Here is a 27,826-nt window from a genome sequence, read left to right on the forward strand (position 1 = left end):
TTATTGAGAGCGTTTTGTAAATTAATTCAATCTAAGGCAGAATAAATTTTTGTATATATTTTTAGGTCATCAGTGAATAGAAGAAACTCAGTACCAGAGCAAGGTGTATATCATTAACAAAGAGGAGAAAGTATTGTAATTCTAATTCAGTTGTGTCTTTAATTAACGAGGTATGTTTTGTAATGAATATATTACCTTTCCTAAGTATATTTATAACTATTGTACAATTTTAATAAGCTTTGCCGGTAAAATAAATAAGTAAATTTTATTTATTAATTGTTATTTCTTGGATTGTATTATGTAATCTGTTTGTTATTTAATTGTATTATATTTTTCTATTCACTGTAAAGGTACCATGCCCTGTTGTGAAAATGTTTTTTGGTAAATATTTATTTCTAAAAACGTATAATTCTTGTTAAAATATTTAAACTAATCAATATTAGTTTGCTTGCTGCAATGAGAAAGCATGGATTCTATGGAATGTGTGCTTTTTTAAAGTCCGATTTGTGGCTAACCCAATTGTCAAAATGTTACCACAAAAGGGTAATCAGCGAATGAAAAACTGAACTGTTTTCATAACATTATGAACTAATTTTCCTCATTTTTCATACCCGTTACCAGTATGTAACCAGTTTTTAAAATCACACATTTTTGCTTTGTAATTTATAAGAAATTTTTGTTAACAATCTGTCATATAAATTCCAATTTGAATGACATTTAATTATTTAAGAGTATTAAGATTTTTTAATTGTACTTAGAGTGTATCTTATGGGTTAATGGGGGTCAAATTATGTCTCTGGCATTTTTATTTTTATTTTATTTTGCATGTTTTGAGTTTTTTGATTAAAGTTATATGCATTTTAAGGAAATGTGAATTTGCTGATAAGGTGACATTTACGATAACCAGCCCCCCCCAAAAACGGTAGCTGTAATCAGTTTCCTTGGGACTTGGGAGGTTGCAAAATAGACTCAAAGTCTCATCCTCATTCATGTTTGTGTTTTGACATTTTTTCCCCGAAATCCTCTCAGTTTCCTCATTTGTCCAATGGTTCCGTCCTTTTTCCGTTGTTCTCGTCTTGCCTGAGAGCGAGGCCCTCGCGGCCTGTAAAATGTGACATTCGCAGCAAGGCGTTGATGAGGACAGCCTCCCTCGTGATGGTGCCGTCAGAGGAAAGTCCTGAGGACCGCGCTTCGGAACGGGCCAGGCTTCAGCAACAGCTCCTGGCAGCGGTCAAAAATTGCCAGAAGAGGTTCGGAGGCAGGACCGAGCTGGCGACTGAGTTGGACCCCTATGTCAGCTCTTTGTGCTCTACATGGGAGCAGGTCCTCTCTCATGGTCTTAAGAACATCGATAAGAAGTCATCAGCCATCAGGTAACATCGACAGCATTTTAAAAAACAACAGATAAATTATGATACGCGATCAGTGATGAGCCTTGTAGAGTTGTAGCTCGATCCATCCTCACTGTATTCATCTGTCAGATGTCAAATACCAACCCCAAAAAAAAAAAAAAAACATCAGACAGAACTGATATAACCACTTAAGCTATTGTGACAAGTGGTTAGAGCAATGGTGTATAGAGCTGAAGGTCATGGGTTCGAATCCTGCTCGCTAATTTTTCGCCTCAATCAAAAACCTTACAAAGAATAATTTATTGAAAGAAGTAATTTGGTCAATCAAACCACTAAATATAATGGTTTCATTTTAATTATTTTAGCTTTTGACAGGGTGGGGAACCCATGAGTTCTTTCCAAACTAGTGTTACTACCCACTTATTACCAAATCCTAAAATCCTAAACCAAATATTACTACAGAGAGATGGCAATGAGTTTTCCGAAGTCAGACCGATCCAGGCTGGCGTCCAACAAGGGATTCTTGGTCCCATCACACAATTTATAATACTGATCCCAACACCATCTTCATCCTATGACTACATTTTTTCTCCCATCTCCATTCCTATTCTAACTACAAGGAACATCTCTTGAGCTCATTGAAGAAGGGTGCAAAACATGGAAAATGAAGTTGAACTAGCCTCTTTCAGATGAGGCAGTTTGGTTGATTCAACTAAGTTGCCTGGTTGACTCTCAACTAGTTTACTGTCGTGTGAAGACTCTTTCTTTGCTAGTTTCACACCAGGTAACTTGTGGAATCAACCTCTCTTCCTAACAGGAGGTCACTACAATGTTAGAACCCGAGGAAGCAAGAGCACTTCTTGTGCTTGCTCTTCTGCAAAAAGAGAAGCAAAAAGGAGGAAACTTAGTAAAGAAAAGTGTGAGTTTATCTGTTGTTATAAAATTGGAAAACGGATGCTTTCTATGCAATTGTGTTGTGCTACTTCCCTTCAAGCATCGCTTCTTTTATTTTTGTCGCTTTACTCCTTTCACCTCATGTCCCATATCACAGGACTAATACGAATTTCTTCAATGAACTGCTCTGCATTGAAACTTGCAATTGCAACACTTTCTGTGGTGAACTCAGTTGACTGAACTAGTGACTGGTGTGAAGGACAAATGTCGAGCAGTGTCTTTTGTGTAGAGTCAACCTAGTGGGGTTGAGAACGTGAGCGGCACTTGTGCCTGCTGGCCATCCGCCTGGGCGGACAAGTTGACTGCGTGTGAAGGGGTTGGGGCGATTCCCAAATATTTTGCTACTTGGTTACACTCCGTCAAGGTCCCATCTGTTCAAATAGTTGAATCAACTAGCCACCCCATCTGAAAGAGACCTAAATACACCTAAATTACCTTCCCGCTAAACAAACAGCCATGCCCATATCTATATATATATATTATGCAGGGTGGGTGACTAAGACGCGAGGGGTTAAATGCCTGGGTAGACTCGTACCCCATCCCTAAAAGGTCCGGGACTTGGTCGGCTCACGTGTCATAAACCTCTTGGACTTGTTCACAAATCCCATGATTTTGGACCATTTTATCTCGGGGAGTGATTTGGTGATGTCCTCTCCTTCAAAGATTTCAAATCTAGACCTAGCATTCCTATCACATTCTGCGAGGTAGTGCTTTGCTGTTTCTTCTTTTATTTCGCAGAAGCTGCAAAAGGGATCTGGTAGGATACCCATTACGAAGAGGTGTCTTCTCAGTGGGCAGTGGCCCGTCAGAATACCTATCAGCCTCTTAATTCCCTTCCTTGAATGCCCATTTCTATACAACAGCAATAAACAACTGCAGACAGTGGAATACACAAGTAAAATACTTAGTTAGTAGACTGATGTGAAATGCTTACACAAAACACAAGCTATAAGAATTAAGCTTGTGATTTGGACAACTAGAAAGACTTATAGGACCGAAATTAAACATGAGAGTAAAGAACAAACTGTATACAAAACATTACTTTGACCTATTGTGATGTATGGAGCTGAACTATGGGGTACTGCCAAGCCATCCAACATCCACTGTATCAAAGCTTTCCAATCAAAAGTTCTCAGAATTCTCCAAACTCCTTATTATGTCTTCAATCTCACTATCCACAATGATCTGAACATTTCCTCCATCAAGGAACTGATCCGCTGTCTCTTCCTCAAGTTTCAAGAGAAGAGATATATAGTGCTGAAATCCTCCCAAAAATAAATCCTAAGAGAATTCCATGATGGCCCATTAGCCAGGGTACTTGGAATATTCAAAACACTGAGGCGGTTGAAAGGTATTACAATCAATGATACTTTCACCCAGTACACTATCATGAAACCCTTTAGGGCAGCTTAGGCGATGAATGTCGCTTCCATGATTGAGTGGAGAATTCCAAGAGATGTCTAAACAGTATAGTGTAAAAGTGTGGTACCGATTTGTTACAGTAGGCTCTTTCAACCCATCCTAACCCTACTGTTCAAGCCCTCTCCACTTCTTCCCATCTCAAGAACCTTGCATGTCGCCCCAAACTACGATGGGCTTGTGACCTTCTCGCCTGAACACGATAACAAACTGAGTGCCAGCATTGGCTACCTTCTCACAACATGTCCTCTGGTGCAATATTGGCAGTAGTGTTAATGTTTTGCCTGGGATTTTTGTACCATTAGAATAATTTGTAAGGGGTATAATTCATGTACAGGATACAAATAACTATTATTACAGTAAAACATTAATTATTTAAACCAGGTAATTAAAGGAAAGTTAAAAGCATGGGAATTATAAGATTATATACTTCTAAAGAAAACTAATAGTGAGTGTTGTGGTATTAAGTTAAGCTGAAATTTAAATTAAACACACACACTCACAAACACATGCACATAAAAAATAGGTTTTTATTCTAGTGTACTGAAAATCATTGAACAAGTCTACAAAGTTTTACTTTTATCATAAAAGTACAAACACAAAGGACAACACACAGACTCAACCATTGAAGAAGGCCAAATGTAATTGAATGACATATTGACATATAAATGACATCTCAGTGCCACACAGATCAGGGTGGTCCAGACAAATTAACATGTAAATTTAATAGTATTTTGTTATTAGGAAATAATAGTAATATAAAGTGAGAATCACCTAGTCTGATGTAATTTTGATTTTTTGAATTTTTTTATGGGTATTTCAACTATGGTATTATATGAGACCTCGGGGTGTTTTTATTTATTTATTTTTTATTACTTTCCAGTGATGAGCACCATGTTACCGCCTTACTGTTGCAACCACCAACACCATTGATTGTAAAGTTGATTTTAGTCACCCATTCTATCCTCTGAACCAATTTCCAGGTTTTTTGATAGTTCGGTCATTTTCAAGTTACAAAGAAAAAAAATTCAAATTCTCTTATTCTTACATACATTTTTTCCTACATAAATGCTACTCACTAAAGTATGAGTACTCGATTGTCAGGGTACACAGACCAAGTTGATCATAGAAAACCAAACTAAAGACTTGATCAAGGCTGTTAAAAAAAGAACAGTTTAAACAACTTTTAAATTTTTATTATAATTATTATTATTAATTTTTAAGGGCGTTTTAACGGCTAAGGTCATTTCACGCCCTAACATCCAAACCTTCTATCTTAGGTTAGCTAAATCTCTTCTGAGTGATATAAAGCTCTGACTCCAAACATTCACTCGTAATCTAATTTATCCTATTGCCATCCAAGCTTTAATTTTTCTTTTTAAAATTCTTAATTCGGAAGGCCAAATGTATACAAAATTCCCATTTTAAATTGCATAAAATTTAATAAAATTATAAAATTTATTTCTGTTTCTTTTTTTAATTAGAATTGTGAATTTTTGTTCCATAATTTAAAAATTCCCCGTAGGCTTGTATGGCTAATAATAATAATGGAGTCAGACTAGCAACAGTCTCAGCATGAGTATTGGCTCATCCTTATCCTTTTATTCTTCCATTCAAATATGATACATAAACTAATTCTACAAACAATAATAAGAAACAAAACACAATAACATTTCTTTATCTTTATCTTCTTTTTTTTTGTTTTGGAGGGAGCTATTTTTCTTATGTAAATTGCGATTTTGGGCATTGCAGTTTATTCCCCCGCAATTTGTATTTTCTTCCATTTCATTTTTCCGCTCCGGCAACCTCAAAAACCTCTGAAAAAAGAAATCTTGCACGCACAACTTTTATTCAAACATTAGCAGGCATTCAATTATTATTATTATTATTATTGTTTTTAAACAGGCAAGTGACTGACCTAATGAGAGGAAGCACTACGAAGATCACAGTTTGGGACGTCGTTCAAGGACTGCTTACAAGCCATGAAAGGGAGAGGTACGAATTGCTGCACCAGGTCTGGACGGACAGGGGCAGGTACAGGGCGTGGATTAGGTCAGCGATAAACGAGAGGTCCCTGGAAAGGTACATGAAGGCTTTCATCGCCAGCCCCTCTCTCAAAACATATTATGAGGAGTGGGCATTCGTCTGTGATCAGGAATTGAACAGCATCCTCCTAAATAAGGCTGCGGGTATGACGGTTTAAATAAAAACCTGTTACATCCAGTTTCCAAATATGTTTACTTTGTTTGATTAGGACGCTGATTTATTGAGTAAATTGCTGTAATACATTGATTATATTTCGATTAATATGAAGCACAAATATTTAAAAGCAATTAGCTTATTTTTGGAATTCTTACCTAAAAATTATCTTAAATGTAGTCAACATTGGGTTTTGATTTTGTTGTGCTTTCGTTGCCAATTAGCCTTAGCTCTTAAGTCTTGACTATGGAATAATACGGATTCTACATAAGACAATGAACATATATAATTATAACTCCTGAAATCATCAGGAAGCCCAAAAATAAAATACATTAAATAAATATGTGTAGAATTTAGCGACCGTTAATTAATGATTATTTAGAGATTGTGGGATGCAGTCTGTTGTGATGTAAGTTTAAAAAAATATTTTCCTTATCATGCCAACGTTTTGTTCTTTATTGAGAACATCTTCAGGGCCTGGGATTTATAAACATCGTATAAATTATTTGAATAAATAAGAGATACGAAGATATAAATTTACACAATGTTGTACACTGTATAGAAATTTTAAGTTTAATTGAAGTATCTCTCAAAGTGTGTATTTTCTGTGTAGATGTGTCACTGTTGTGTGTCGGGTTGAGAGTGTGAGAGATATTAATGTTTTTTGTTTGTTTATGTTTGATTTTGATCAACCCTAATGGTTATTTACAGTTTTGAGTAAAAGATGGGAGGCCACCAAACGCAAGCACGACTGCTGCCACCGAACAGGGGCTTCCCTAGTCGTCTCGTTTACTTTTGATATATTTTGAGACATTATGGAGCCCTTTTTCTGGGATGTGGATAAAAACCATTTACAGTGTCGCCTATGGAAAAGTCCACATCCCTTGGGGATCCAGGGCTTTTTTATTTATTTATTTTTTTTTTTTATGGGGCATGTGACAGCTGGTCATTTCAGCCCTGAGCGCTTGCGAAATACACAATGCACTCAAAACACACTCACACAAGTAAATACATTCACACCTGTTGCATTCATTCTGCTTAGTAGATGGAGTACTTAATATTCCTCTATTGTCCTGCACACAATAACAAACTAATCTAATTGGGGTCGATGGGGTACTCTTGTATCTATGTTATTGATATTAAATTTGATTTGTGATATTAGTGTAGCTGCGGCTGAGTTTATGTGTGTCTGTTCTGTAATTGATGCTGAGTTTATCTAAAAAGTTAAGTTGATGTTTGCTTTGTTCTGTGTTTAATATTTTTGGACTGTTGAAATAGAAATTACGTTAGTGTTCAAAATGGTGGGTAGCCAGTATAAATTCATATTCACATCTTACATGTATTTGTAAAATTTAAACAATGTTTATAAATCCCAGGGCCTGAAGATGATCTCAATAAAGATTGAAACGTTGGCACGATAAAGAAAATGTTTTTCTAAACTTACATCACACCAGTCTGCATCTCATGATCTCTAAATAATCATTAAATAAAAAAGTATATAAAACAGAAATGTTTTTTTAAAACTTTGTAAAGATGATTTTCTATTACTTTACTTTACTATTACATGTAAAAATATGATGGAGCTCATGTTATCGTAATTGAGCAGGAATCTGATGCATTGATTTTTTTTTTAAATCACAAATTTTTCTGTTATTTTTCCGGAAGAATAATATAAATGTCATTTCAGCTTTAACGTTATGTGTAAAGATTTGTTTAAAAAAAAAAAAAAAAAAAAAAAAAAAAAAACCAGTAGAAAGGAGAATCAATTTGTAAGCATTTTAGCAGGCATCAAATATGTTGTTTGAAGTTTTAAAAAAATAATATTTCATTGATAAAACATACACAATTGAAATTACTAATGTCAGTCATTTAGAACTATACTTTTCTGAAAAATTGACGCAATTGTTAGAACATTAATATATTACACTGTGTGTTTATGAAAAGTGGCATTTTAAGCATTAATACTTACAAAACCTGAATCTAAAGTTCAACATCTCTAGCATCAATCACTTATCGAAAACATATTTCAGTGTTTTCCTAAACGTAGCACATTCAACTTTATTACCAAGTAACCAGAAATGTTTTTGTGGGCTTAAAGGGTTTAATAGTTAATAATAGTTAATTAAAATTCATTTAATTGATTAGTTAATCTTCTCCCAACGAGTGAGTTTCCCAGTTATACCCTTCTAATAAAAGTTTGGGTCCAAACTTAAAATATAAATTTAGCTCATTTTCCAGCTGCTGGCAATTATTGAACTCCCGATTATGCATACGATTGTCCGTTGTTAAGAAAAGATGATAGCAAGATAGGGCCAGATCTGGAGAGTGCGGAGTTGTAGAACTCTCAAGTGGTTAGAGCAATGGCGTATTGAGCCGAAGGTCGTGGGTTCGAATCCCGCTCATGACACTTTTTCATTTCGACCAAGACCTTACATAAAGATTAATTAATTGAAAGAAGTTATTTGGTCAGTTGGACCACGAAATATAATGGATATATTTTTGTTTGTTTGTTAATAAAGTAGTAACAATATTATTTTAGGCAAAATATTCAGTTCATATCCAAATTTGTCATCTTTATACCTAGCCAAAACATTAAAATTAAGCTGATTAATTAATTTTAAAATTAATTAATTTTCAGGTCTGAGCTCAATTTTATTTGCACTCAGCATCGATAAGCCTGAATTGAACCATATAAGCTGCTCTGATCCTTATGAAAACAGTGCTGTCTCCATTAATGAGAAAGTACTTGAAGAACCACCCCCTGGTAATTATCAGATGCATTTTTAATTTAATTTTTTTTTTTAAGTTAATTTATTTACCTGTACAGCTATATATGTGTTATACACAACCAGCATATTGGGTCACTTTTAATTATCAAATAAAACAAGTTGGTGCTTTTAATTTTATTTAAATCAAAATAATTTCTGTTTTTATGTTCATGGTAGATCTGGCCTATGGTCTGTTAATAAATTATATGCAGAGTTTAAGGAGTTAATATAAATGTACAATCTTAAACTATGAGCAATTCATTTGATTAAATGTTGTCATGAATGGTGATAAAAGTTGTCAAAACAACTAAAATATGTCACAAATCAACTAGTTAAAATTAAATTAAATTTTTGTATTGTGATGTTAAAGTTATTTTGTAATTAAATTAAACTTAAAAAATCTATTTACTTAATTTAATTAATTTCATGATTTTGTTTTTATTTGGGAGAAGGAAATTCATAATGGAATAAATAATAGGTACTCAATGGGCTTCGTTTATTAATGTTCCCCTTGACAACCGATCAATTATACATTTTGATTTATTGTTTGCTTAATTCAATTATTAATATTTAAAAAAATATGATGCCAATCTCATGTTTTTTTTAAGCTGTTAAAAAACGGAAAGACGGTAAAAAAGCACCTTCACAAATTATCTCGTTTGGAGATGAAGAGGTGTTAACTGACCCTGTTTCAAACGAAACTCAGATAACTACTTTCATTCCTTCATCCGTCGTCAGTGACTTACCTTCTGTCGTGAGTTGCATTATTTTATCAGTGCACGATTGTTTACTTACTGATAATTGTCATTTTTAGGATTGTGAGATCCCAGGTCTGGGGGAAATCGAATGTGCCGAAGAAGCTACAGGGGCTCTCTGTGATTTAGATCTTTCAAATTCAAATAGTGATAATGAAGTTAAATACGACGATTCGTCCACATCACAATCGAGGTCAGTAGCTCGCTTCGTCGTAAAAAACAAAACAAATAAATTCCCAAGTTTTACTCTGCAAATATAATCAAGAGTGATGATATCACTTGATATTTCAGAGATATTCTTAGACTTTTTCTATTTAGTACTATAATTATTTAGTTAAAATATTACGGGATTTGTTTTTTTATTATTTAAAAAAAAGATTTTTAAAATTCTTTTTGTTATCTGCTTTTAACATTATTTTCATGTTTACCAAAAACTGCACACTAAAATGTAGCATAATAGAAACTATATTTATGGCTCTTTTGGTCTTTTTATTATTATTATTTTATTTATTTATTTTGTGTGTGTGTTTAGCTTATTAATAATAAAATATTGGGTTGTTCAGAAAATAATGTAGGTTTATGGTTATAAAATAAAAACAATTAAATAAATGATTTTAAACATTTTTTGTTAAATAAAATACCTTCAATCACTCTCAATATGATACCACTTCGCTATACTCTTTGAATAGAATTTTAAGTCTAATTTTCTAAAGACTTTTGATCAATAAATTTTTTATGTTGTAAAACATTGTCCAGGTGTCTAAAAAAAGGTAGTCAGAAGCGAGAGGTCTGGAGAATAGGGAGGGCAAGGCAGAATCTCTTTTGTGTTGTCATATGTGTCTGGTGTCGAGCATTGTCGTGTAACAGAATCGGCCTTTTCTGATTGACCAAACATGGTTTCAGTAATGCCAATTTCTGGTGAATTGCTTCAATTTGAGAGCAATACATTTCACCATTGATTGTTTCACCAGGATTCAAGAAGCTGTAAATCGACCCAAAAGAAGCCCACCAATAGTCACCTTTTTTTGATGAGCTGGGGGCTTTGGAAAGTGCGGTGCTAGTTCTCCTTTGTTGAGCCACTGTCTAGAACGCCTGGTGTTATCAAAGAGAATCCACTTTTCAACACGAGTAACAATTCTAAAAGGTTTCTGTTTCTGCAAAGAAGCATTGCACAAACTTCATTTTTTTTGTGGTCGTTTATTGCATGAGTAACTCAATTTTGAGCTTTTTCACATTTCCAATTGCCTTAAGGTTTATGGCTGATGGTTGATTTGCTAACTGAAAGATTCTCTGCAAGTTCTTGACCAGTTCTGTGATTTTCTTTGACCAAAGCTCGCAAAACATCATCATCTAGGGAAGAAATCTTTCCACGACTATCTTTGTCTTTTAGGCTAAAGGTCTCCCTCACGAAATTTTTTAAAGCATCTCTGAACAGTGCTGTCCCTCTCACTGCCATCGGCCCAGACTTTATTAATGTTTCTGGCTGTTTGGGCACCATTCCACACGAGAATCACACGCACACATCTTAGTAAAGACGAAGAATTATTCCCAAGTAAGGAAATGCTGTTGAGGTATACAAGCATTTTAGTTGTTGACATTTGCATAAAAGAGTAATCTGTTAAATGTAAACACTTTATTATATAGTGGAATAATTGAAAGAAAACATGAAAACCTGCATTTTATGGACAGCCCAATAACGACACATTTCATATTCATTTTCATGTAAAACTGTGTATATAAAACTTCAATACCTCCTCTCTACAAAAAAATGTACTTGTATTTTTTCCCAGATGTTTTATCCAAAAAAATATTGTAAAGTAGAATAATCATGTTAGTCCTAGAAAGAGCCTTTCACTTTTCAGTTATGTAGCTAAGATCAATTATGTTCACTGTAGTTCTGGTCTACGGCCTGTTAATAATGCAAATATTGGAGAATTGATACCAGTGAGGCCATTAGAGGAAGCACCGTCATCGGAAGACTCAATATCGGTACCTAGCTTTTCTGAAGTAAGACTTTCTGAAGTAAAATTGTCATAAAACAACCTGAAATATTTATTTTGTTACAGGAAGCGGAGTCAACTGGCTCTGCACTAGGTAACATAGAGATAGGTAATTAAATATAAGATAATATATATAATATAAATATTTAAGTTGATATCAATGAGATAATGTTTCTATTTCAAAATGTCTATCTATTTTTATCTCCATCATCATTGTTATATAAGCCGAATAATATTAAAACTTTCAAAGAGACAAAAGGAAAAAAAAAGTGTATGTTAAAAAATAATAATGTTGGCCAACTTCAGTATCTCAACTTGGAATAATTTTTTTAAATGTAGAGTGTGAAGTGTTAAAAACTAGTTTATACAAAGGAAATTAATAACATCTTGAATTCAGGGAATACAAATGAGAAAGAGAAGGATGACATTGAGAGTCTACAAGCTAAACTGGACCAATGTCAGGAAGCAAACATTTTATTAAACGCCCAACTCTCTCAACTCAGTGCTCAACATCTTTATAAAGAAAATCAGCTTGAGACGAGAATTCAAGAGCTCAACAGGTAAAAAAAAATAATCTGTATAATTTTATATAACGTAAATTAACCTCTTTTGTGTAAACAGGGAAAATGAACTTTTAAAAAATCAATTGAGGAAATATGTAAGTGCTGTGCAGATGTTAAAACAAGATGGACAGGATTTTCAAGGAGAAGAACTTTATCAACAGAAACTTGTTCAGGTAGTCTAATTAGAATGAACATAATTATATTTTTTGCATCACTTTACCTGACTCTTTGGTATATTAATTTTTTCTCAGTATTAAAATCATTTCTCTAAAAATTATCTGACTTAATTTGGATGCCACTGATTTCATAACACCCTTAGAAGTTAATTAAAAAGCTGAACCCAGGGAAATGCAAGGGGCACAATGGTGTGTCTGCAATCCTCAAAAACATATTGATCAAAGGAATTATGAACCTAGTTCAAATTTTCAATGATTGCTTGAGAAATGGTTACTTCCCTTCAACGTGAAAAAATAGTAGAATTGATAGTTTTCCCAAAGCCAGACAAAAGCAATAATTTAGTTGAGAACTATCGCCCAATCAGTCTGCTTTCCCATCACAGAAAAGATTTTTGAAAAGTGCATAAAGAGCAGGCTGAAACTGTTCAAGACAACATTCCTCAGTTTGGATTAACACTGAACCACTCAACCCAATGTCAGCTTTTCAAACTTACTGAAGATATCATAAAAAGATTTGAACTTAATCAGCACACCATCTGTGCATTTTTAGACTCAGAGAAAGCTTTTGACAGAGGCAAAAAATTCAAGTTAAAAAATATGGAACTTTTATTAGACCATTACTGCTTCTTCATCGTTTCTTGACAAGTCGTTCCATGTTAAAATTAACAATCATACCTTAGAGATAAGGTATATTAAAGCAGTCACTCCTCTTTTCACCTATGCTTTTTAATATATATGTAAGTGACCTTCATCACACAGGTTCTCAGCTAGGGACATGAACAAAGATGATAATATATAGGCAGCTAAGGACAGTGTGCAGAATGTGCAGTTGGTGAAAATCACCTCAAGGTGGCCATTCACGATAGCTCCCAGCAGTTCAAACGGAGTGACGCCGTTCCAAAAACCATGTTAATGGCAAACCTGAACTGGCATGCCGGGCTGCGCTGAATATTCGACTGGTCCAAATTCCATCGTGCCACTCCAAACATCTTCGGCGTGATGACAGCATGGCGCGTTCGTGAATGGGAAAACCCGCGTTTTTTTGGCGCAGTCTCCATCGTTCTGCCACTGAGCAAACATCTCCGTCGTACATTTTCAAAAAGTCAACAACGTTTATTCTTTATTGGCAATGCATCCAATCGAGATTTTATTGTTGAGGTGATTGAATTATATAAAACTACTATTTTTATGGAAAGTGGTGGACAATGATTACCACGGTAGAAATAAAAGAAATTCGGCCCTCGACCAGTTGGTCGACCTTTTCCAAACAAAGGATACAAATGCAATGAGAGATGTGGTTTTGATAATCCCTAAGTGCTGAGCAGAAATCGTAGTAGAGAACTTCAGCTCTCACTTGGTAGTTCACCCCTGTAGCGAGAAATCGTAATGTGGCTGCCAACCTTTCATGTGGAGTGATGATTTCTCTCATGACTGTCTCTTGCTTTCTAATCAAGGGGGTAACAAGCTGGAGTAAATATAAATAAGACATTTCATCCATCCTTAAAAAGTTCCTCCATCAGCGGGTTCAAGGGAAAGATCTTTCATCAAATGATGTGGGTATTACGGCTTTTGTTCAGGAGCCACTTCTTACACCATTTCTTCTTCAATTTTTTGCTTTTTATATATAAACAAACAACAATGTAGCACAAGAGATCGTCATCCATTTTGATAAACTAATTCACTTGTTGATGATCGGAGCGACTGGCTGTGGAGCGGTCGTAAATGCCCGCTCAAATTTCAGGCACTCCAAATGGAACTGTACAGCTCGGTGCGGTTCCATTTGGAGCGATTGTGAATGGCCACCTTTAGATGCATCTAAATGTGAAGTTAAAAATTTCCCCAGGACCCCTCTGAATTGATCATCAACAATCAAACCATCTCATAGAACGATAAAAAAGACGCTGTAAAATATCTTGGCATCCAGTAGGATAGGAGACTTACTTGGAGCAAACACAAAAAGAAAAAAGTAGCTGAAGGATGTGCTAGTGAGCTGAAACTCTACCCATTGCTAAATAGAAAGAGCAAACTAAAAACAAAATTCTGCACATTGTTATTCCAGGCGATATATATTCCTCTATCTTATATGGGAGTGAGGTATAGAGAGCTGCAGCAAAATGCTCAGAGTGGTGGTAGATGCCCCATGGTAAATGAGAAATTCTCAACTTCATCAATAATTAAACTATCCTACCATCAAAGAATTTATTATGACCAAATTCCAAAAGTTCCACGCTAACCTTGGTCGCATAAACGGTCATTCACTTCAGCCTGGGACTAAAGGTGAAGGACAGGTTCAAACCCTGTTTGCTTCAAGCTTTTCTCAAACTGAAAGTGCTGTGAATTCATTCCAAACAAAAAGTTAAAATCGTGATGTTGATTTATAAATGTGATAACTTTTCCCTTTGATATCTTTATTTATTCATTATTTTATATATAACTTGAAGAACCTATGTAATTGGTTAAACTTGAATTTCTTCTAATAATAAAAATGGAAAAAAAATGGTTCAAGAAGTTATAATGATTTTAAATTGTGAGATTTCTTTTGTGCGGTATGTGGGGTGATGAACCTATAATTTAGTCATTCCCTGTCACCCTGGTCTGCCTTTCCTTGCTGTTTTGGCCTGTCAAACGCATTTTGGTATTTTCCCATCTTCAGTAATGGTTTTGTTACTTCTTACCTGGTGAATTAAAAAAATGAATCTATCCCGTTCGCTTGGAGATGTGTGGAACAATAATTGTTTATGACACATTTGGATTCCAAGCTTTCAATCTGGCATTTAGTCGGATTGAGCATTCTATCTGACTTGTGGCATGCAACTAAATTGTAGTTGATGATTGCTCTCATCCTGTTTTGTATTAAATTATTGTAATCTTGTTAAATTTAAATTGCGATTAATTGGGTGAAAACACTCATCATTTGTTTGGTCACAATGGATCATAGAATTGTTGGTAATCTTCTAGTTTGGGTATTCCATTCAATTTTTTATTTCAGTTTTTCTACCCTTCCCTGTTCCTCCCTGGGGGGAGCATAATTTTCTGCAATTTTTTATAGTTAATTTTTTTTGTCATAGTTTTTTAATATACAGTCCACTATATTGCTGGCCCAATTAATGAGATCTTTAACGAGATTCTCAAATGTGCATTTATTTTCATTGTTCGAATGAGGAAGTCTTAGAAACAGCAACTGTGGAAAAAAGTCAATTAAACTTCATAAAAATAAAATTAATAATAAACAAAAATTTTCATATTTGTAGATTGATTTTTATTCGGCTTGATTTTGGACAAATGAAAATGATAGTTGGTATGTCTTTTTCAGGTTGCAGAAATGCATGGAGAACTTATGGAGCTTAATGATAGAGTTCAAAGGAACATAGTAACTAAGGAATTGATGATAAGACGGTTGTACCTTGAACTTGAGGCCTTGAGAGGCCCGCTAGGTCCGACGGAAATCGATGTCAGCACACATATTATCAGCCTCTGGATCCCTTCTGTTTTTCTCAAAGGCTCACCAAAACCACATCATGTTTACCAGGTGAAAACAATGTTAACAGTAAAACTTTACGAGATGAGATTTAATTTTATGTTTACGACCCAGATTCACTTGAGGATAGGTCAGGACGAATGGAACGTGTACAGGAGGTATTCTCAATTTTACACCCTCCACACTACGACAAAGAAGCAATACCCGATCATATCTGCTTTCCAGTTTCCTCCGAAAAAGACCCTAGGGAATAAAGTAAGTCACAACTTATGCCATGATTTTGACTGTTTGTAATTTTTTTTTTCCACCAACTTAGGATGCTAAATTTGTTGAGGAAAGAAGGTTGAAGCTTCAACAGTATTTAAGGCGATTGCTCAATCACATCATTGCCAACAATCCACAACTTTCGAGTTGCCCGAGCAAAACCATTCTCATCAGTACGACACCGTTTTTTGGGTAAGAAAAGTATGTTTTCATTTTGACATACATTTATTTACATGACCAGTTTATTCTAAACTTATGTAAATATTTGAGACGTTATTTAAAATGCGTGTTTCATAAAAACACTTAATTAATTTTTTTAAACTCTTAGTATAACATGTAATATATTCGTACAATAATGAAACCAATTTACTTGAAGTTTGTATGCATTGTATAACGTATGTACATTTATACTACATAAATACTTGCTAAAATATGACTATTATTAAATATAATATTGAACAGGGTATCCTAATAAAGATGTTCACCTCTCCTCCTAACTTCTTTAATTTTGGTCTGATTTTTTAAAAATGTTATCGTTCTACTTTATTGTAGTATTATCGGCTTCAACAATTGCGTTTTTCTCCTTGTGATGGTAATACTCTAATAAACCAAACTGTACAGAAATTGAAAAGAAGTTGTACATTGGTTTAAGATTAATGAAGTCAGGGGGGATATTTTTTAAAGTTATAAGTAGGGAGCGGATTTTTATGTGTTAAACAAAGTCAAAATATTTCTTTATTTTTGACAAAATATTTACTTATTTTTGTGTGAAATGTGCAATGTAAAATATAAAATGAGAAAAATGTTACAAAAACAAAATAAAGTTCGAATGATTAAAAAGGACAATTTTAAAATAAACAAAACAAAAAACAAGACTGATATATCTGCGTCCTGTCCGGATCTTTTAGAAAATAATCAATTCCTTTATCGACTAAGATGGCAGTGAACCCACCCAACTTTAGAGATGCTCCACATTTTCTTAGAAGTAGGGATTTTCAACATCATTGGAATCAAGAAACATAGAAGGACACTAGTTCTAGGAAAGTTTAGTTTGTAATTAAAGTTTATTTAGATTTTAAGATAAGGTTCATCTAGTCTGTAAGTTTGTTCTCATTTTGTTATAGTGTTACTCAACAAAATTAAGTTATTGTTGAATTGTTAGTTTCCTTAGTAATAAATGCGTCTTTTTCAGTATGTAAATATTGTGTACTATTTACAGTGGAAACTCGTTTATCCGGACCCGTTTGATAAAATATTTTTTATAATTTTTTCATATTTCTCAATGTATGTCTATTAATTTTTTAAAATTCATAATTCAACTATGGGACCTTTAATTTGTCATTTGAAATTCGTAAAGGCCACCAAATCAAGGCCCTTCCACTAGTCACACAATCGAAGAGGCCGGAGGGGCCGACAGTCCTGTTTTTGTTTTAAAAAAAATATATATATATATATTTAAAAAATAAAAAAAGGTGTATCCGATTTTAAAATACTAGAAATTGTTTTTGTCATGTTATTTGCATGTTGGCTTCCATCGAAAAGGTTTTTTTTTATTACCTATATTTTATTAGGTATTTTTTACGCTGTCCGGACTTAAACAAAAATAAAACTAATAAAAACTATCTATTACTTTAAATGTAACTTGATATATGAATAAAAGTGTTCACTTTCGTATGTTTTTTTTTCCGTCTTTATGACACGATACTAAAAAATCACAAATTTTCGGATTATCCAGAATTTCGATCATCCAGACAAGTCCCAGTCTCTTCAAGTCTGGATAAACGGTTTTCTATTGTACTTACAATTTCTTATTTATTCAGTTAATTGTCCTGAAAAAATTATTAACTGGGAGAGGTTGACACATCTAGCTTGCTTAGTTAGAGAGACACAAACCTAGCCCTTATTTCTTGGTTAAGTTCACAATAACTCTTCATTTTATTAATTTATTATTATTATTTTTTTACGGTTCGTACCATTTTTAAGTTTCAAATTTGTTTTAGTGATGGTTTTAACTGATAAAGATTCAGCTAGATTAGCATAGCATAGCATTGTTGGAAGAGGGAAGAAGTCAAACATATGTGGCCAGGGAGCTTAACATTCCCAGACCAATTGTCCGAAGGGTCTTCTATGGCTACCAAGTTACAGGAGTTTACTGAAGAAAGCATAGATCCATCATGTCGATCGGAGAGATCATTTTATTGTTTCGTCTGTACTCCGAAATAGACATTCTACCGCTGTCGAGAGAAGAATAGAAATATTAATGTCAGTTTACGCCCTGTAAGGTGAGGACTTTAAGAAGATGGATTATGTGCAGAGAAGGCCTCCCACTGGTCCAGAACTTCTGTCAAGGCACAGAACAGCTCGGTTAAGATTTGCAAGAAATAACATCAATTGGTCTGAGCAAGATTGGATTAAAATCTTATTTTCGGATGACTCAAAGTTTTGTTTGAGGTCTTCTGATGGCCGAAAGAGGGTTTGGTGAAGGACGAAGAACGATATATCCCCTCAACATTTTCACTCCAGAGAAGCAATGGATGTGGTGGTTTGGGCTGGCATTTGTACAGAAGGTAGCACAAACTTGATCTTCATCGAGGGTTCCCTAACAGCTGCATGATACATTGAAGATGTGTTAACAGAAGTTGTTCCTTATATGCCACTAATTGGCTGTGTTTTCATTTTTACGCATGGCAGTACAGGCCTCACACAGCTAGGATCGTTGGTGACTCTTGGAACGGGCTTCAATTATTCAACCTTAGAGAGATTTATAGGAACTAAGAATAATTGGTTTACTCAGTTTAAGTTTTTATTCAGGAAAATCTTATATTTTTCTTTCAAAATATTTTTAAAAAATATATATATATATTTATATAAAAAAAAAATTTATACATTGCTAGAAAATTTTAGAATCAATCAAAGTATGTTGAGTGAGTACGAATTTTCTGACATTGTATAATTTTTTTTTTAATCTAAAATTTTCTAGCATTATATAAATTCATTTTTTTAATCCAAAATTTTATAGCATTCTATAAATTCATTCTTTTTTTAATCTAAAATTTTATAGCATTATATAAATTCATTTTTTTAATCTAAAATTTTCTAGCATTGTATAAATTCATTTTTTTCTCCACATCCTACATGTATTTGTAAAAGTCAAACAATGTTTATAAATCCCAGGCCATGAAGATGATCTCAACAAAGATCAAAATTACAATTAATTAAGGTTTTTAGGTGAGATAAAAAGGTTGAGATAGGAAGTTGGTGTCCGAGTGGATCGAGGTCACGATAGCTCAAGTGCAGCGGTGTATCTAGCCGAAGATCGTGGGTTCGATCCCGCTCGTACCATTGACTTTTTCTCTCAACTAAAAACCTTAATTAATTGTAATATATTAATTGGTCAAGCGGACCACGAAATTAGTGAATTTAAAGATCGAAATGTTGGCATGATAAAGAACATGTTTTTCTAAAACCTACGTCACACCAGAGCGCATCTCACGATCTCCAAGTAATTATATATATAGCAATTATATTTGCTTACAAAATGAGGGTGGCCACTTTTTTGCCTCTGTGTATATAACATTAACAAATTTTGAACTGCTTCAAAACGTCTTGGATCTTACATACGTCTTACATCATTGATAAGTTGTAATATGTCAATATTTGACTTATGTAAACACATAAAAATCTCCACTCCCTATTTATAACAATACAATAATAATTATTTATTCTTGTTTTTATTATCCTTCTTCTTTCCTTATAGATTCTTTCCTTTTATTTATTCATTATTTTTAAGCCATTTTTGAACGTGGGTATATAACCTCTATAAACAGGCAGCCTTAAAAATCTGTTATTTTTTTCTTCGTTATTGATGACGTATCTTTTTCTTTTTATATGCAAAATTTCTTTTTTGTTACTACTACTAATACTAGTACCAATATCTTTATTCTTTAATATAATACCATGTTTACAATTTGGAAATATGCATAACAAAACAAGAAAGACATTCTTTGTGGTTTAAAACCGTCTGAGGGTGAAAGTGTTTTTTTAAATAATAATAATAAAATATTAATAAATAGGATAATAATAAAAAAATAAACTGCATTGAGGATGGCATAGGATGCCACAAAATGATGCAAGTAAATTAATTTTTATCTACCTTCAAAACTGTCCTAAACATAATAGGAAATAAAAATAATTTCTTCTTTTTGTGCTTTGTTAAATTCGTAGCATTTATTTAAAGAATAATAAGAAAACTGCAGTAAAAATAGAATTTTTTAAGGGTCGAATTTATTTATTTTTTAATTGGATATTACATGCAGATTAAATTTATGTAGCATATTTTGATTTTCTTTCTGGATTTATATAAATATTCAAAACTCAATATGTTTTAAAGATTACAGTTTTACACTGTCCGTTCTGTTTAGTCAAACAGAAAATTTAAATGTTTAAGTGAAACTTTTAAATTTAAAAAATTACCAGACTCATAAATCATGATTTTCTGAATTAGATTTTTTAAAATTTATATGTATGTTTATTTTTGTATATTATATGTAAATGCATTATATATTACACTGTGATGTTTTAATTTCTGTAGTATGGGTGTGTTTTTGTACTTTAATCATACCATGTATTTAATTCCATCAATACTATTTTTTGTATATATGCATGAATGTTTTTTTGTGTTTTAATTGAATTTTAATCTTGAAGAGCTCATCATATTATGATGAGATGAAGCAAATACTCACGTGCGTGTGTGTGACTGTGTTTGTAGCTTGCCTATAATTTGTTTATTTTTATCTCACTCAAATAGTTAAGATATAACAGCTCTTTTTTTTTCAATTTTAATGTATATTTTTTGTTATTTTAATTTTGTAAAAAATCTTATGTAGAACATGTCCAAAACTGTCAAGATTGTGCAAATTGTAATAATATGCTTGACCGTAATTAAATTTAAAAGATAATAAAAGAAAGAAGTTCAAAACTGTCGTATGAATTAAAAATCTAGTCTTCTTTTTGTAACTACAATTCTGGCTCAATATCATATTTTATCTGAATTATGCTTATCAAAAACTGTAATGACACATTAAACTTAATTAAAATTGATTTGTTTAAGCGAACCAACTGAGTCACCTGTACCAAGAAGTAGCGCAAGACCTGCTTTACCTCGACCTTCGAACAGCCCCCAATACACGGGTCTTTGATGGAAAATTGATTGCTTTATTGGATGGTTCTATTACATATAATATACGTAAGAAACATAACCCTTCAATAAGCAAAATGATCATAGTGGCCTATTGCTCAAATTTAAATAACAAATTAGGATATTTTAGTTTAGTTTAAAAATACACACACATTCACTCACAAGAAAAAGACAATGAATAAACACAGACACAAGCCAATACACAACAAACACCGTACCACACATGCAAGAATGCACTAGAGATAAATTGTATATACATTTATTCTTAAGGACCAAACAAATACTTGTGATACCAGCATTCATTTTATTGGAATAAGCTTGTATCTAGTGATTAGATATGTTAAATGACTTTGACCAGACCAACCTAGTCAAGTGTCCATTATTATATACAGTTGTCTAGCTTGAAAAAAAAAATCCTTTCAAGTAATCAGTAATAATTATACAATGATTTATTATAGAAGCTGCCTATAAATAATAACAGCATTTAAGGTTATGTACAAAGTGCCTAGGTGTGATATTACTATAAAAAAATTATTATTTCAATTTCCTTATGTAATATATTTTTTGTATAATCAAAATTTATGTTTTGCATTATTGTTATATAAGAATAATTATCTCAGTTATAATGTATTATTAATTTACAATTTTTGTTTAAAATTGATATTATTAAAAAATGTATTAAAAAAAATATATTTTAAAATATTCAGTTAATATTTTTTATATTTTCCTGTTCTTTGCTGACTATAATACACAATTTTGTTGTATAGATATATATGTAGATGTTGGCAATGTGATAAAAACACAACTTTTTTGTTTTGAATTTTTATTAAAAATACACTTAAATTTAGTCTATAATGGGGAACAAGCACTGTACCCCTGAACAAACAAAAGAAATGTTGATTTCACCACAAACTCTTTAACTGTTGAGCAATCGAACAAAACCTATAAACTACTAACTACAAACTAATAAATCAGGTTGTTGCACATTTTACATGTACTATAAATTTGTGGGTTAATGTCACACCAATATCTAATTTTATTTACAAACGATTTGAGTATTTTATTGTTTTAATGTAGGTATTCCCTTTTCTTCCACAGTCATTAATTAATAATAAAAGTTTTCACGGTTTTTGCCACTTTATTCGTTAATAGTATTTGAGATTCTTTTTCATGCAGTTACTATAATAGTGTTAAATTAAGTACTATGTACATACATATATCTATAATTGATTTTATTAAATACATCATGAGGGCTGGTGAGTTGATTTAAAGACATCTTTTTGTAGTCTCCTTTTAATTTTAATTCATGTATTTTGCTATTTTCCTGCCTTTTAAGATGAAGAAATATTTTTAAATACATATTTACAAACAGACGTATTTAGATGGCCGGTTACTCATTTTACCTTTTTTCAAAAGTGCTATTATTAAAATCTTAACAATTAAAGATCAATCTTATTGATTATTATAAGTTCTTACATTATCACATCATTACTTTCATGACAATAAATTTGTACACTAATTTTATTATTAGACTTTTATTTCTCTTACAATTGTTAAATCATAAATTACGATATAAACTTTTATATTTAATTAAATTAGTGTCTTATAAAAAAAAACTTATATTTATCATTAATTTAGGTACACTGATAGTTTGTGGCACATAATGTATAATTAATAACAACATTTAAAGATTGTTTAACATTTTATAAATGTACTACAATGGAGTATTTTGTAAATTTTAAAATACTCGTTGACATTGCCGTCTATTTCTACACTTTTATTGCTAGAAAAACCGACAGTTTCTTTAAAGTCATGGGAGGGCAGGTTGTTAAAATGTTTGGCAAGGTACATCTTACACTCTATCACAGCAGTTAAACACTGATATAACACTTGCCCACTATCTTGGCCTTAGGAGTGTCGCTACAACTATGCTCAAAAGGACGACTGGTTCTCTTTTTATGCTCGCTGTGCTTTTTATGCCTGCAATTGTATAACAATAAGATAAATTCAACAAGAAAAGGACATAAAGGATGACAACTTGCCTGGCCGGTCGTGAGGGAGGGACGCACCAAGTACATGGGCAAGTTGTGGCGTGTCTTCGTAAAGCGTGAGATATGACATCTGCTTGTACAACGTGTACTGTGCGGCTAGGCATGCCAACTGCATTCTCCCTTCTGGAAACATCATTGGTACTGCAAGGGTGTGTAGCTGAAGCAATGAACTTTCAAGTCCTGCAGGTTCACTTTTTACATACCAGGAAAGCCCAATCAAATCATTATTTGCAACCTGAATCAAACATAAGAATTAAATTATTTAATTTAAATTGGTGTGATAAGTAATCAAAATTAGTTTTGGTAGTGGTTGTTAGCCTGCAATGATGAATCTATGGTTTGATTGACTGATCGTCTGGTCCTATTCTCATGAGTTTTGTCTGTTGAACCCACTTCATCATTTTGCTATCATCTTTACAATCTTGAAAAATGTCTTACATAAAAAACCATCAACAATTTAGGCAGAGCAAGATGATTATAAAATCAAGCTATAAATAATTACTTTTAGAATCATTTGTTGCTGTTTTGTAACAGCTCATTAATTCTGGTTATTTTTATTATATGCAATACCATTTTAATGTTTGGACTATTTTTTATTTTTGGGCCGGCAAACTACATTTGTCGTCCTTCCTTAGCTATGCATTTCTTTTCTTTTCTTTCTAACCTACTAATTTCTTTTACTGGTTCTCCAGCCAAGTATGATGCTTTATGATACTATAACCAACTTTTCTTTTCTTTATTCACGTTAATAAATTACATTCACACATTCACTACCATTTCCCCAGAGTACTCGATATTACTTGGAGTAATTGGGGATATGCCGTTTCATTCGCGCTAATAAATTACATTCACGTATTCATTCACACTACGCGGAGTATTCGATTTTCCTCGAGCTAATTGGGGCTATGCCATCATTTATGATTTGCTCATAAAAAAGTGCAAAAAAAGCTCATTTTATCCAAGGAGCCTCAAGCAATATACAGGATGGCTCATTTAAGATGTCCCAATTGCGAATATCGTCATCGAGGCAAACGATTTTTCTTTTTACTTCTAGTTTACAAATATGTATATAAATAAGTGAAAAAAATAGTTTATAAATATTTGTAATAATATAAATTATAAATGTAAAGCATCTACTCGGGATACAAAATCCACAAAATCTTAAAGAATATCAAAAGCGAACTGTATTGAAGCATTGATTACGGTGGGGTTGGAGACTTGGAGTGAAATGAACCGCATTACAGGTCGTTTGGTGGCAAAGTTTGTTGCTTGGACAATCCGGTCAATTCAAAATTGTGAGATTTGGACGATGAGACTGGTTTGGTCGTTTCCAATACGATAAAAAGGATTTCAAAAAGTGCCGATCAGGGATATAAGCAGGGCGTTGCGGCAACACAAACCTCGAACTGTTTGCGAATAGCCTAGACAAACCTAAATAAAATGATTGGTAACGGCATAACTTCAATTCGAACTTATTTAAAGAAATACGACATTTCTGGATCAATCAAGAAATAAAAACTTCACGGCATTTTTCGATAAAAAGACGATTGCAGCAGATTCTATTAATTGTCATGTGCAGGAAAAAGTCTTTTTGACGATATCCCGATCGGATTGGGTAAATTTTTTAATAAAAGTGGAATTTACGTTTAGTTACAGTCTCGTTCTATCAAAATACAGCTGAAAATAAATTTCCACTAATTACTTATTCACTACAAAATTGGGGGCGTCGGAGGCCGCAACGATTTAGGCGTTGAAACGGCGATTAATACTGTAAGGTAAAAGTCGCCGGTTCGATTCCAGCAGCCCTTCATTCGAATCCAATGTGCTTACAAATGGGCTTACCAAATTTTCAAAAAGACCGACATCCCTAGCACACTCTAGTTGAATTATTCTGTAAAAGAAGTTGAACACGAACGGTCAACGAACTTATGTGAGGTCAAAAAGGCTGATTTTGTATTCATCGTTGTTTTCATAGACTTTAACAAAAGGCAAAAGCTGTTTGTAAAAGAATAAATAACTGCTTAACTAAAGTAATTGCAAGAAGAGACGTAATTTTTCTAAATAAAGGGAGGATACAAAACTAAAAAACAAAAAATCTTTTTGTCTCTTCTTGCTTATTCTATTCTGACTTTAAACAGGGTCCGAGTCATTTATTCCGTCGGAATTGTCGTGGTACAGGAGTGAGCTGTCCGAATCTTACAGCAGTTGAAATATTATGGATGAATGCAAATGCGCGTTCATATGCAAATTTTAACTCAATTCTCCGAGTATACATTCAAGAGTGTTACAAATATATCAAATGGGAGCAAGGGGGAGAAAGTAGCCAATTGTACAATTCCCGGCAGAAAAGAGAGAGAGAGAGACAGAAAAAGAGAGAGATAGAGTGATATAGAGGAACAAAGTATTAGTTCAATGAACAAAGGTTATGTACGTTTCGGGACTTGGCTACTAGTGCAGTATACATTAACTTATCAACATTGGAATTTAATTAGTTTACGATGAAATGAAAACGTTCTAAGTTGCATTTTATCATTAAGTCCCCCATACACCAACGAACAAATTGACAACTGAGGCTGTTGTGCAAACAATGGTGTTGTTTGAGGTGCTGTGCAACTAGTTGCAGAAATTCAAAACTGTTTGAAATTAATTGCACAACGAGTGGCGTTGCGCAACTGCCGTGTATGGGCTCTTTTTGTATCTTTGTATGTGGTAGGTGTTACCATTCCTAGTAATTCTCCAAAAGTTATGGGGTCCATTCGCAAATAATTTTTATAGTCAATTGGTGAACTCAATTGAAGTTCTTTGAGGAGATTTGCTTGGCTAAAAACAGATCTTTTCTTTAACCTCTCTCTCATCCAGACTCTTTGCTTCCTTTTCCTTTTTTTAACACCAAATCCGACGCGATAGAAATTATTATAGCTGAACAGGCTGCGTTGCGAGACTATGTTACTATTAAAACAAGACAAAAGCAACTGGAGTTTGCAAGCCTGTTGTACAACGTACGTTTGCACAATTTGATCGTAGGTGTATGGGGGGGGCTTTAGAAATATCCCGAGGAAAAATTCTTATAAACATTTTTATAAAACGGAAAATGTTATCAACTTTCATTTTTTAAATTTTATAATAGAATATGGTTGGTACAATCTTGGTTGAGATAAAAAAGTCAGTGTAACGAGCGAGATTCGAACCTTCGCCTAAATACGCCGCTACTCTACGACTTGAGCTTTCGTGATTTCGATCCTCTCGGACACCAACTCTCCATCTCTTCCTACAACCTTCCCCGGGGAATTTTCCCTCTTTTTGCCATTTTCTTTTTTTGAGATGGAGAGTTGGTGTCCGAGAGGATCGAAGTCACGATAGCTCAAGTGGTAGAGTAGCGGCGTATTTAGTGGAAGGTCGTGGGTTCGAATCCCGCTCGTAATACTGACTTTTTTATCTCAACCAAAACCTTAGAAAGAGTAATTAATTGAATGAAAGAAGTAACTTAGTAAATATTGACTACGAAAATGTAAATGGATTAATATTTAATAGTATTATAGTATATTATATGTTGAAATTGCCCTTATTAATTAAGAAAAAACATTCATTAGGTTAATAATATAAATACGTATGTCGGAGGAGCATTTTAAATCATTCTATATACAACGGAAAAAAGAATCGTGTTTCGCATTGAAAAATTTCAAGGGCCAAAGCGTGATTGAAAAAAATTCTACTGAGGAAAGTGGCAGAAACCTGATCAAAATTCGATCAGATCGGCCACAATCGGGACTTTAAATTCCACGTTAGCAAAACTACTTAATTGTGAACCAGCATTGGGTGTTGAATTGCTCGTTTCAGCAATGCGCCATCTTCAGCGAGGAACTGTCACTTGACGTAGGAGTGAAGACCGACCCAAGGATAGGGATAAAAGAGCCACAAGGCCTTTCCGCACCTCGACCTGAGTAGATATATTGTGCCCTCTAATTTTATAAATCACTAGCTAGCTTCAGGTTGTTAATCAACTTCCATAGCCCTGCTGGCTAATAATTTGGAGTTGACTACCTAACAAGGATGTTAAATGTCCGTTCCGTTGTGCTGTAAGAGTGATAAAACGATCATCTCTATATGTCGTCTATCGCGGTCTATCACTTTTTCTTCGATCGAGACTTCCGGTGGCCCACAACCGCTGTAGACCATCGTGGAAGGTAGTGCGCGGCACACCCAGGACTTTGGACAGACCGCGAGATCTTTTCGATTCAAAACCATGATTCAAAAAATCAATAATTAATTTTTTACTCATATATTGTTTTTTTTAAACAAATATATTGTTTCATCAAAGAAAATTTAAAAAACCAATTAACTCACTCAACAAATTGATTCTTGAAAATATGAAATTAAACTGATTTTCTTTATTTTTAAACTAAAGAGTGTAAAAGGATTAATAACATTCTTTAAAGGTAAAAACCAAGTTATTAATGTTGGATTTTAAGTAAACTATTAATCTTTATACCTGGTTATTATGGAAAATAAACAAATAAATACGAATTGTTTTTGTCTTTTTTGAGGTACATAAATAAATCTGTCATTAAATACATGCTTAAATAATTAATTATGCATTAACATGGATTAATTTGAGATGAAAATTTAGTGTCACGAGTGGGACTCGAACCA

General features: G+C 33.3%; 2 protein-coding genes across 4 annotated transcripts in view; one reads left to right on the forward strand and one right to left on the reverse strand.

Annotated features, from left to right (window-relative positions):
* The first annotated feature begins 926 nt into the window (after positions 1-926).
* On the forward strand, positions 927-21,704 carry LOC106664275 (sorting nexin-29-like). 3 transcript variants are annotated; one of them, XM_014389856.2, is made up of 13 exons: positions 927-1,373; positions 5,631-5,914; positions 8,563-8,688; positions 9,301-9,446; positions 9,507-9,640; positions 11,343-11,454; positions 11,514-11,556; positions 11,845-12,007; positions 12,069-12,183; positions 15,500-15,715; positions 15,779-15,919; positions 15,981-16,129; positions 21,039-21,704. In XM_014389856.2, the coding sequence occupies exons 1-12, from the start codon at positions 1,135-1,137 to the stop codon at positions 16,122-16,124; spliced, it is 1,863 nt and encodes a 620-aa protein (XP_014245342.1). In that variant the 5' UTR covers positions 927-1,134; the 3' UTR covers positions 16,125-16,129; positions 21,039-21,704. The 3 variants fall into 3 exon arrangements, with proteins under 3 accessions (XP_014245342.1, XP_014245340.1, XP_014245337.1); XM_014389854.2 differs by having other exon boundaries at positions 11,343-11,436; positions 15,981-16,120; positions 21,039-21,702; XM_014389851.2 differs by having other exon boundaries at positions 15,981-16,120; positions 21,039-21,701.
* Positions 21,705-22,711: 1,007 nt separating this feature from the next.
* The window catches only part of LOC106664169, a 173,562-nt gene continuing 168,447 nt past the window's right edge, over positions 22,712-27,826 (reverse strand). Inside the window, exons 5-6 of the mRNA XM_014389624.2 lie at positions 23,168-23,411; positions 22,712-23,105 (exon numbers count right to left, since the gene is read on the reverse strand). Coding sequence (XP_014245110.2) covers positions 23,023-23,105; positions 23,168-23,411 — 327 coding nt within the window. The 3' untranslated portion in view covers positions 22,712-23,022. The remainder of the gene's footprint in view (positions 23,106-23,167; positions 23,412-27,826) is intronic.

The sequence above is a fragment of the Cimex lectularius genome, unplaced genomic scaffold, assembly GCF_000648675.2.
Source record: "Cimex lectularius strain Harlan isolate CLEC.00 unplaced genomic scaffold, Clec_2.1 scaffold50, whole genome shotgun sequence".
NCBI lineage: Eukaryota > Metazoa > Arthropoda > Insecta > Hemiptera > Cimicidae > Cimex > Cimex lectularius.